The sequence below is a fragment of the Durio zibethinus genome, chromosome 5 (assembly GCF_047325235.1).
Source record: "Durio zibethinus cultivar Kanyao isolate XHJ-2024 chromosome 5, ASM4732523v1, whole genome shotgun sequence".
Taxonomy (NCBI): Eukaryota; Viridiplantae; Streptophyta; class Magnoliopsida; order Malvales; family Malvaceae; genus Durio; species Durio zibethinus.
The window spans coordinates 25,468,386-25,480,794 of record NC_143166.1 but is presented as its reverse complement, the minus strand read 5'-3'; the positions used below and the strand labels follow the sequence as shown (position 1 = coordinate 25,480,794).

At 30.3% G+C, this 12,409-nt stretch overlaps 1 protein-coding gene across 1 annotated transcript; it reads right to left on the bottom strand.

Annotated features, from left to right (window-relative positions):
* Window positions 1-3,492: 3,492 nt before the first annotated feature.
* LOC111282833 (zinc finger protein MAGPIE-like) lies at window positions 3,493-6,528 on the bottom strand. Its single transcript, XM_089761487.1, has 4 exons — window positions 6,361-6,528; window positions 6,087-6,235; window positions 5,535-5,931; window positions 3,493-4,958 (listed from the first exon to the last, which is right to left on the bottom strand). The coding sequence occupies exons 1-4, from the start codon at window positions 6,438-6,440 to the stop codon at window positions 4,085-4,087; spliced, it is 1,500 nt and encodes a 499-aa protein (XP_089617613.1). The 5' UTR covers window positions 6,441-6,528; the 3' UTR covers window positions 3,493-4,084.
* Between the last annotated feature and the right edge of the window lie 5,881 nt (window positions 6,529-12,409).

Below are 12,409 nucleotides of genomic sequence, written 5' to 3'. Positions count from 1 at the left end.
TAAAAAACATTTTTCATAGAAAGATATTTACGTAAAAAAAAAAATGATGCTGCAATTAAACAAAGGATAATAATAACAATTTAAAAATAAAAGCATGTGAAATAAATGCAAATAATAATCTAGAAAACAAACATGTGTGAATGGATGGCTTGTATGACAATGAAATATAATTTTAGAATCAAGTCCTTAAATATAAAGAGACCACCAGAACTCCCTAACCTCTAGGCAAAGTTTAGGTGTGTCTATTTATATTTAAAATTCTATTTTTATTTTTATTTTTTATTTTTTATTTTTATTTAATTTTATTATTTTATATTATAAAATTATATGAAAATTCTTGATAAAATAAAATTTCCTAAATACCTCATCTTCTAAGCGACATTTAGTAACAGATTATTTCATAAAAGTTTTTCATATAAATCCTTGAATTTTAAGATGCTTTTAGGGTTTTGGGTATATTTAGGGTTTTAACTAAGGCTTCAGGATTTTGCTTATGGTTTAGAATTTCATTCAAGGTTTAAGGTTTTGCCTATGGTTTAGGGTTTCATTTAGGGTTTAGTTATCTAAAGTTTAGGGTTTCATCTAGGCTTTCATTTTAGTTCTAGGTCCTTCATAAGATTTAGGGTTTTATTTAGGATTTGGTTTTTAGGTTTCACTTTTAGCATTTTACTTTTAGGACTTTATTTTAGGATTTCATTTTTAAGGTTTCACTTTCAAGGTTTTAAAATAATTTACTAATATATCTAAAAATCTCCAATACCTAAGCAGATTTTCAGAGTAACCTCACTTTTAATGATTTTTCTAAAAATAATGTTTTATTTTTCACATATTTTCTTTTTCATTAAATTTTATTATTACTATTATTGTTGTTGTTGTTGTTGTTATTGTTGTTATACCTTTTTCCTTTTTATTAAAATTTTATTTCTTATTATTTCTTTTTTCTTTTTCATAAAAAATTTATTATTGTTATTTATTACTTTTATTATTATTTACTTTTATAATTTAACAATTACCCAACATCTAGGTGGAATTATTATTTTTTAAAACCTTATTTTTAATTGCCTCCACCATCTAGGTAGGGATTTCAATTTTTTTTTTCTTATTTTTTCTTATTATTTATTATTATTATACTTTAGGTAATTTTTTAAAAATGCAAATAACAACTAAAACACATAAAATACAATCAAAGAATATAAACATGCCAATTAAAAGGCTAATATATGTATAATATCATTAATCACTCAAAATTAAATATAAGCCAAAATAAGCATGATACTAGCAGAACAAATAAAAGTAATGATAATGACAAAGTAAAATATCATATAACATTCACAAGCCCTAACTTTTTACCTACTATTTTTATTTTTACTTACCACTATTTCTTTATTTTTTATTTTATTCAAATTTATTTATTTTTCTTTGTTTCAAGGACACTATCATTTTTTAGCATTATTTCTTTTTCATTTTTCATTTTTATTATTATTATTTTTACATGATTTGCAATATAATAGAATTTCACCATAAGAGCCCCAAACTTCTATACAAAAACAACCTTAGCCTATGTCTTAATCTAAAAGCCATTTTAACAAGAACAAAAACAAAAACTCTAAGACTAGTCCTTGAGCATCACAGAAAACGTCAATTTTAAATGCTACTGTAGAAACTATTAACAAACACAAACCATGCAAGTTTAATATATTAAGCAAATGCTAAGGAAAATAGGACGAAAAATCAAACAATACTAGCCCAATGTGGAACATGAAATTTCTTTGCTGCAAATTCTTCTATGCATGCCTTTTTCTTTGTCGATTTCTTCATTTTTTTCACTAGTTTTCTTCTCATTTACCCCTTATGAGCTCTCTTTTCCTTTCTTGGTTTCTACAAATTCATACGAGTTTTTTAATAAAAATTTCATGCAACTAAAAAACTACAGTGTAATAGATGAAAATGGGTTTACCAATTAAGAGAGAGGGGGGAAGATGAACGAAGTTGACTTTGGGAACTAAAAGCAAATGTCACCACTCATTGTCAAAGAACAAGCCTAACTGTCAGTAAAAACCACCACTCACCATCAAAGACGTTGCTTTTGGGAAACCAAATAGGTACCATTTAAAAAGGAAAAGGAAAGGAAAATCAAATGGAAAATTCAATGAAAAAATGAAAAGAAAATAATCTGGGCAAAAAAGGGTATAAGGGAAATGAAAATCAAAAGGTGAGGTAAGGCAAAAAGCAATTTGGGCAGAAGGGGCTTGATCAATTCATTCAAATTGGAAAAAATTTGGCGGCATTTGTGTAAATAAATACCACTAAATGTTGCTATTGAACAACATTTATTAAAATAAATGCTACTAAATGATACTAAAACATTGCGTTTCATGTTTTCAGAAATTATATTTTTAATTTAATGAATTTTAAGAATTAATTCTTGGCATTTTAGTTTATAAATGCCACTAACTTCTAATGATTAGTGGCATTTTATGTTATATACATCGCTTTATGAATATTTAATGGTATTTATGATAAAAATGCCACTACCTTTATAAAATATGAAACTTGATGGTGTTTATTAGTGAAATGTCACTAAAAACCTATACTAGATACCCATTTCCTTGTAGTGTTAGGACTTGGAGAAATGTAAGTAAAACAAGTCAAAATATATGGGGCTGCAATATATATTATCAACATCTCATTCAATCAAATTAGCCACAAAGTAAAACTTTTATCCATTGTCCACTTGTTTTACATGTCTTATTTTGAAGGCAAACATAAACACGAGGGATGGTGCACACTTAATAACAAATTTTCTTTTCCCTTGACATTTTACCCTAAATTTGGTATTTTAAAGTTTAGAGTTTAGGGATGCTACAACAATGAGTCAAGTTTAGGACTTGGGGCTTTTTCCTTTTGTACTCAACTTTACCTGAATTTGTGTTGTGTACCATATAGAGTCTTGTAAATTGTGTCTCGGACCATTCAATTTCAGCATTCAGTCAATTCAGCAAAAGGGATACACAATCATGTGATTTTTTTCCCTGTAGACTGTTCTTTTTCCTCTTCATTCCATATTTTCCTTTCCAATGTTAGTTTTTTTTTTCTTCTCTGTAGCAAGCATTGAAATATATATATATATATGTACCATTCAAGAAATGTTGAGAGGATGGTCATTGTTGTTGAAGAGTGATTCAAAATTTAGTTCACGTTTTGGTTCATTGTCTTGGTTTTAGGATATAGTTGACAGTAGTTATTATACGTGGCTAGATGATTCTAATAGAATCCCTTCAGTGTAAATAACACAAACCAAAAATGGGACTTGCTTAATGAAGGGCTTCTATTAGACAGTAAATTCAAACACCTGGGTTTCATTTGGGTAACAGAAAAGTTGACTAATAAATGGCTAGTTGATCGGTTGTAGAGTTCTAGTTGCTAAGGAAGTAGAACTACACAATTGCTATTGTAAAAGATAGAGAAGTGGATTTAATTGGGAATACAAATAGATAATGGTTGTACTATTACTGAGCCAAATATTGAAGACTAATGCGCTTCTCTCTCTATTTTTTGCGTGTTGTAGTGCTAATTTTGTTATGGTACAGGCATATATGCATGGTTTGGTAGGGAAAAGCTACAATAGATTATTTTAAGAAACAGTTCAAAGCCTGTTTGTTCTAGAATAATCAAGCTTTTATGCGTATGGAAATACTCTTTTAAGTCTAGTATGACAGGACAGCGACCACAATAGAGATGAAACTATGCAATAATGGAACTCGAAAGGGGTTTTTGCTTTAATTTTCCTCACTACTCTATTCCCTTTTATCAAAGTTAAAGGCCACATTTTTTAATGGGATCAGCTTTCAAAGGTTCAAGAGAATATGCATGGATCTCATCCTTCATCTCTTCAGACTTCAATAGTTCTCTAGGCAAACTTTTAGCCTCCATCAAGCACCCAATGCCACTTTTCTTCCCTGCAAAGCTCCAAATACTAAATTCTGTCCCTCCCTTTCCATCTCTCTGACTCCACATCCAACTCCACTTTTATTATCAGCCAAGCTTTCCATCAAGAAAATATGCAAAAATTTCCCATGCCATATCATATCCATCCATTGATTGAAGACGGATGATAGATGGCCTGTACTCCAACACCCAAAAAATCTCTTGTTTTTCCTCCAGTCCCATCTTCATTCTGCGTGTACCGGCGTTTTGCAGGGTACATTTGTAATTGATTCAACGTGGAAATATCATTTGCTGAATTTTCTAAATCACTTCCTAGAGAAGTTGGTGGTGTGGTTGAAGCATACAGACCATTATACTGGTTTCCATCTTGAACTTGACTGTTGTTATACTTCGTTCCCAAGATTCCTAGGAATGATGTGTCCGTAGAAGTTGCACCGATTTGGGCGGCTTTCAGCAATAAAGCTGTGGCAGACATGTTTGCTGATGGTCTTTGATGGGAGTGCAGTTGAGTGCTAAATAATGAAGGAACACTGACAAGCGGAGGTCCATTTTCCTTGACATTGTTCAAAGGAAGAGAAGTGCTTGTTAGCTCATCCGTATTACTTGATGAGATCTTATTTCCAAACACCCAATTTAATTGATAATCAGATGCAGGATGACTTGAAGTTGAAACTAGAGGATCACTGCATATTAATCCCGAATTCACATAACCAAATTGATGAATCTCTTGGAGACTTTTGCCGATTGAATCATGGCCTTTAGATGGTTGGCCTTGACCCATGCATAAGGAAAGTCCACGTCTAGTTTGATCTATCGTTTCATCATTGCCTGAAATTGGTTTGAAAATAGAAGAAAAATGTTGTGCCGTGGCCTGCCCTACTGGATTCCCCATGAGATGGTAATTGATATTGCTGGTGGTCAAGCCGCACAGGCCGGAAGCTGCAGTTACTCTAGCTGTTTCCTCAGCCAAGGCATCACAGAAGGCCCTATGCGTGATGAAGCTATCTCTTCTGCTCACCAAGAATTAACAAACAGTGCATGTCTCAGATAACAATAAATCGAATACGGGCATGACGTATATTGCCCTCTAACTCTAAGGGTGTGCTTGAAGATAGTAAGGAAAAACACTTTTTTTTTTTTTTTTATAAAAAGATATTGCGGTGGATAGACATCGACATTATGTTTTCTTAACCATGGTGCTCTAACACTTTGTCTTTTCTTCGGCTTTTTCTTTTTCTCTCAAAGCTAGCTAAAGAGAGGTCAGAGGGCGGTGTTTCTATAGCTTGTCACATAGACAAAGATATAACAACCACAATAAATCATTGTCAGACTTCATTTTTCCTAAGCTGATTTTAGTCTTTATGGAATTTTGATTGAGTGTTGCATGAAGAAAGGGATGCTTTATCGAATTTTGATTGAGTGTTGCATGAAGAAAGCGATGCTTTATCGTCTATCACACCGACAAAACTACCAGAACCACAAAAAATCACTTTCATGCCATATTCACCCTCTATTACTACTATTACTATAGTATTGGCTATCTTTTGTAAAATTTGGTATGGTAAAAATCTTTAGCAATAGATTACCTTGAAAATAGAGTACCACAGTCGCATTTGTATTCCCTGGTGCCGCAGGTTTTTGAGTGTGCTTTCCAATCTGACTGCACAGCATATCGCTTTGAGCACTTCTCACACTGCCACTGCTTCTCTCCATGCTTCCGACAAAAGTGTTTCTTTATACCAGTTAGGTCCCCGAGAGCCCTTGAAGGATGGTGATGCACGCAGGACTTTTCAGGGCAGACATAGACGCGCTTTCTAGCTTCTTTTGTAGTCCTTTGCTTCAGCTTCCACGGAAGGTTATGGCCTCGCCTATGAAGTTGAAGGTTTTGATCTCTTTGGAAACCCTTACCGCATATTTCACACAAGAATCTGTTGGTTGTCATCAGAGTCTTGGGGGACAAGGCTATAACTTCAGCCTCCGGATCTGGTAAAACCACATATTGTCATGTGGAAAGCAAACATTTTATTTGCAAAGGAATAAGTTTGAATTTATCATTGTAAATGAACCCTTAGAGAAATTAGATATAGAAGGAAAATGAAAAGCTGTCAGGCAGTTTTTAGGAAAGAGAAGGTACTTGCCTGGTGTTCCCGGTTGGTTTCTCTTCTTCTTTGAAACAGGGGGACTGGATCCAGTGATAGGATTTTTGACAAAACCATTTGAAATTGATTCTTCTGTCATCTTCTCTAACATCTTGTTAAAAGTTTCTCTCTTCTCTGTTGACTCCAATCTATAAGAAAAAAAAGCCACAAAAACTAAGATAAGCTAACCAAATGGACTATATATTAATGCTGTGATTAAAAGAAACTCATGACGAAACTGAGTATTTTTCTTATGGTTTCGTTATTTTCTTACGGTTTCTCAACCCTAACAACGGAAGCTGATATATACAAAGGAATATGGATCTCTCCTCCCTCTCTCTTTAAAATGTGCATTGGTTTTAATTATAATTATTTGCTTTTAGGTGGAAAATAATTCTAGTATTTTTATGAAAGGCGGTGAAAAGGTAAAGTTGGGACTTGGGAGGTAAGGAAGAAGGTTGAAGAGAGAGAGGTAGGCAAAAATCCAAAGCCCAAAGTTGCATTATGACACATGATGAGGTTGGAAGAAAGCTAATCTCCATGCTTTTTTCATTTGGAATGATTATCTCATAATTTGTATGCTTTTCGTTTTATCCATTTTTCTAGTCTCTGCTGCCTTCCAATCTGCAATTTTTAATTCTACTTCATTACAAAATAAAATGTATTACATCTACAGTTTCAAATATTTGAAAAACCAGCTGAAGAAATGTTTAAGGGAATCCTTTGTCTGAATCACATTTTACCATCCAGAAGCCCAGCCCTTAAAAGTAAAATCACTGTTGGTTCGGTTCTGAGGCTAAACAAAGTTTACTTGTGGAAAGGAAGCAGGCATCCTTTTCCTTTCCTGATTTAAATGAAAGATAACTGATCAATCATATGAGAATTACTGTACATCTGATTACAAGGAAGAAACCTCAGGGTTTTTATAGAACTACAGTTTTGCCAATTATTAGATTATCACTTTATAAACAAAGTCACTCTTCTCCTGTATTCTCATATCGACACATCTTTTCTTGAAAGATAAAATTGTCCGGACTATTTCCTAACAAGTGTAATTCAATAATTCTTATGTCAACAATTTTGATCAGTTGTATCAACAAAATTAATAATAAAGCATAGTGAAAATATTTGATTTATTATCAAATTCTAAAATTACTGAAAGCTGGTTTGGTATGTGATCCACTTATCACCAACTTATTTAATCATTTTCATAAGTGGAAAAAAGAATTTTGGGCTGTTTTTGTCAAAAAGATGAATTTAACAATAATATATAAAAGAAGAGTCTCCAAATTAATGATTGTGACTTGCAGCCAAACTAGTCATGACACTTTATTTTGTTCCACATTTTCCACCAAAGTAAAAATCTTTTCGGTCCTCTATCTAGCTACATAGCCAAATTGAAAGTTTGAAGCATTTTCAAAAGAAGATTGATGCCAAATTCATGTCTGAAATATTAGACTTGCTCATCTCACATGGCCGTATCATATTGTTTCTTTGATTTAAATCTTTCGTTTCCAAGTAAATCATATGGTTGCTAAACAATAACTTGGTTGTCTCACAAAATCTGCCATGCACGTGCATGGATGTACGTGCTCAACAGTCAACAATGTAAATCCAAGAGAAACAACGAAACAAAACAACACAAAGGGAACAATTGTCCGATGACTGATTTGTTTTATCAACTTGGCTTAGTTTTAGAGTTACTGCAATTACTCATCAGTGATATTGAAGCAAATACAATTTTAATTTATAGCTTCTGGTTCTACATATATATGAAGAGGAAGTTGTTTGGGAAGTCTGATTGGTTGGTTTTTTCTTTCCACTTTCCTTCTGGCTCTCTATCTTTTCTTTTCATTTGACAGATTTCTGCTTCAAATCAGGTCTTAAAGATACATCCATCAATTGGATGGTATATGATTTTTGGACTGTGAATGTATTGGATGCACTTTATTTAGTGTGAAAAAAGCGTTATCTTGTATAACATAAAATCCAGGAGTGCCTTTTCTCTTTCCTGTCCAATCATGCGTTACATTATTTTCATATATAGGCTTTTTATTAGCACTATTTCACGAGAGCAGTAGTAGCAAAATTGTAGGGTTAACATTCTGGACAAAGAAGAATTTAAATTTAAATTTAATTAATTTATTCAATTAAAGAGATGATATTTAATAAATTTAGAATTTAAATTTTATTATTTACATATTTTTATTCTAAGTTGTAACCCTTTTATAAAAAAATAAAATTTTAGATGGCCCGATTAATAGTTTTTTTTTTTTTAACCAAACTGATTAATAGGTGCTTGCTAATAATAATAATATAAAAGTTGTACCTATAAAATATAGCATAGGTGAAGGGAGGGAAGAGATTAAAAGACAGAGAGCTGACAAAGGCAGTGAATTTTTGGAAGTGTGAGCAGTCGTCTCGTCGTGGGCTGACTTTTCCTGCTAAACTCTTAATCATAATCTAATGATGTTTTTGCTTTCTGCCTTTGTTTAGTATATAACCTATGGAGTTTTGCTGTTGAACTGTGGCGGCACTGGAATATTCTCTCCTTCTCCAACACTCCCAAAAGGCTTCAACTTTCAAGGTTCGAGCCTTATGGGATTCTTGTATTCAAATCAAACCCCAAAATTCTCTCTCTCTCTCTCGGTTTGGGGTTAAAAAAATAAAAAAAAAAACAAAACCCTGAAAATTTGACATTAACACATGTCTAACTTTGAAAGACATAGTTTTTGCTTTTGAAACGGATGGAGGAGTTAGGGAAAAGCAAAAATGTTGTCACCAAGGGCATGTTTGTTTCTGTGCTTGTCTTTTTTACTTTGAAAATGTTTGAGCAATTCAAAATAATCATCCCAAAGTAGGGTCTCATAATTCAAGACAAATGGATATAATATTTATGTCTCAGCTCCTACTAATTAACTACTAATTAACCACGGATTCATTATTCCTTAATTTATTCCATCCTTAACATATTTAATTTTTTACTCAACCATTAGGTATAAATTAAGTTTCATAAAAAGAAATTATATGTGTTCAGCTCTAGCATTATGTAATATCTTTTTTATAGTTTTGAAAAGGCTAAATGTTTAATTTAAAACTAAATGTTTGGAATGTTGCTCAATTTGAGACTAAACGTATTATTTTATCCAAATCAAAATCAAACGTTTTCGATTTATAATAACTTAAGACTTTTTAACGAGTGTAAAATATATGTGCAATTAACTCTTTAACAATAACACGTGTCAAAAATCTAAAATATGGTAAACAAATCAAACAAAAAAATAAAAGTTAAAATGATTTTTTTTTTACATCTCTCATTTTCTTCATCTTCTCTCTCATACTTTTCTCTTTCTTCCCATTCTCTAAAATCTTTCAAATCTTTCTTTTATCTAAAACCCTCTTGCATGCTTATCTGAGAGAAAAAAAGAAGATGATATTTTTGCAATTAAGCATATGAAAGCGGCAATAACATAGCTGAGTTTTGAGTAAAATGAGCTTGATTTTGCTTTATTAAATTAGTAATAATGATGTAGGCATCTAAGTTTGGGTTGTTTATAGCATCCATGATAATGACATGAGATTAGAATCAATAATGGCATGACTAGTTTGGGTTTGGGTCTTGGTGTGGAAAACGGAAGGGAGGAAATGATGGGTTTGAAAGAAAATAAAAGATTTTTTCTGAAACTACTAAACTTTGATCTTGAAAATACAATTTCATTTTTAGTAAATAAAAAGACTACTTTCATTTTCTTATCATGAATTGAATTTTGAGATTATTTTTGAAATGGGTTTTGGTTCTTTTTTCATTTGGATTGTTTTTTATTTGTTGGCTTTTTTTAGTGGCTATTTGCTAGTAGGTATTATTGTGATAGTTCAAAATAAGGAAAGGGGGTGAAGTTTCCATGAAAGAGTCTAGTGATTGATGAGGAAAACCAGCTGATGCTTGAGTACAAGCACCCAATCTTAGCTTGACCTTAGTTGGACCCAGCAAACACTCGACAATCCTCAGCTTGTTGTCAATGGGTTTGCTCCAACTTCATTTATAAAGTAGGTTAGTCATTTTTTTATTAGGTGTTTCTTTAATTGATGATCAATATCTTTTATGAGCGTAAAATTTGAATGAAATTTGAAAATATTTCAAATGTTATTTGAATTTGAATAAGCTTTTGTTACAAGTTTTTGGATAGTTTTGTGTTTTCCTCCTTTAATTTTTTCACAATAAAGTGTTTATATTGTGACTGTGTTGATTAGTTTGAAATTTATAATTTATTGAAAAATTTGTTAGAAGTAAATTAGTGACTTATTTTTAGCTTTTCATGAGAAAAAAAGAACAAAATTTTAATCATAATTTATATTTTTAATATTATTTTATTTTTCACTTCAAATATATTTATCAGACAAGTAAAAAGTCATCTTAACAATAACAATTTATTTTATTACACGAGATAATGGTGCGTGTGTTCACTTTATTTTTTTTATTTAACAAAGTCTTTAATTGTTATAAATCAATAACATTTTATCTTGATTTGGATAAAATAATATATTTAATTCTAAATTGATGAACACCTCAAATGTTTAATCCTAAATTAAGTATTTAGCCTTATGAAGAATATCTATCTTGTAGTTAAGCACTCAAAAAAAAAAAAAAAAAAACACTTGTGGTTTAGCCTAGAATCAATTCCAAATTTACTTTTGTAATTTGGTGATTGCAAATATATCATCACATGTGATCGAATTAAAATAAATTTAGATACTCTTGTACTTTACACAAAACCCAAATTTACTTTTTTCTTTTCTCATCATCACGGACAAATTTGGATAAGATGACACTTTGTAAAATATGTAATTATTATTAAGTTGCTTTATGTTTTGGCAGTAAAATAACTAAAGTTTCGAAGGCAACTTGGGAAAGTAAATGTTGAAATTTTTAGGGGGGAAATTAAGGTAATTATTTTCCTTTTACTGTTGAAAAAAAATGATAAGGAAACTCTACGGTATGAAGGAAGAAAAAATGAAAAGAAAGAAAAAAAAAGAAAAAAAAGGAAAGGAAAGAAAGTTATTTTTTATTAATTTTATTTGATATAAAAGATGATAAATATATAAAAAAGAAATCAAGGATAAAATTATAAATAAAATTATTAATTTAATTCGAATGTGTGTTTTCCTTTCATCTTGCAAGGATTGAACTTGAAGAAAAATTAAATGTGCAAATTCACTCTTTTTTTTTTTTTTCTCCGACCAAATGAAAGAAAATTTTGAAAGAAAATAATTTTTGCTTCCACCATCTTTCCTTTATTCCTTCATCCTTCTTCCTCCGAAACGCAGTGTAAAGGAGGGTAGATTTGATATAAGAATCCATCACAGAAACCCACATGCTTTGGCTTATAAAAACATGGAGAATATATGCCTATTTTCCAACCCGGTTTATTCTTCTTTTTTTTTTTTTATCTTTATATATATTTAGTATTTTTCTTCTTGTTCTCTTTACCTTTTTTATAATTTTGCGGTGAATTATAATCTAACCTTTTAAATTAGGCCTCAAAAACGCAATATATGAATATTTTTTTGGATATTAGAGGTTGGTACTTTATTTTAAGATTATTTCAAACAATAAGTCCCCTATCTTTCGACATTGCCAAAATTATTTATTCGATGCTCTATGAATTACATGTATACTCGAAAATTTCCCCCTACTTCGCTATGATATACAATTTTCTGTTTAGTTGCTTTTTAAAATTTTAAATTTTTTACATATTTTAGTTGACATAATTAATTAAAACTCACAAGATTTTATTTTAATAAAAGTATATGTAAGATAAAAGATGAAATTAACACTTAAACATTTTATTTAATGATAATTATACATATGTTCTTATCAAAAAGTTAGTTTCTTTCATCCGTCAAAAAATACTTAAAAAATAAAGTTAAACGTGAATATAATTTTAATGCATTATATCGTTTTTTTATAAAAAAAAGTATAGTACATATAAGTAAGTGAATTTTTCAAATGCATTATTTATTCCTATTTTATTTAATTTTAATTAAGTATATTATTTTTATATATTCATTTATTTATTTTTTTAAATTATAAAATAAATCTATGAAATAAATAATAATTTATTGAAATAACATATAAGCATAAAAATTGAAATCAATTTTAAAATTTACATTATAATTAATATAATTATATATTTTATTCTTTGTTATAAAAAAATTAATAGTTGATTGATATTTATTGTATTTAATTAAGCAATGCAAGGCTTTTATTTTATTTTATTTTTTAGTTATAAAAACATCAACTGAAGCCTTTTCATCTCAACAAC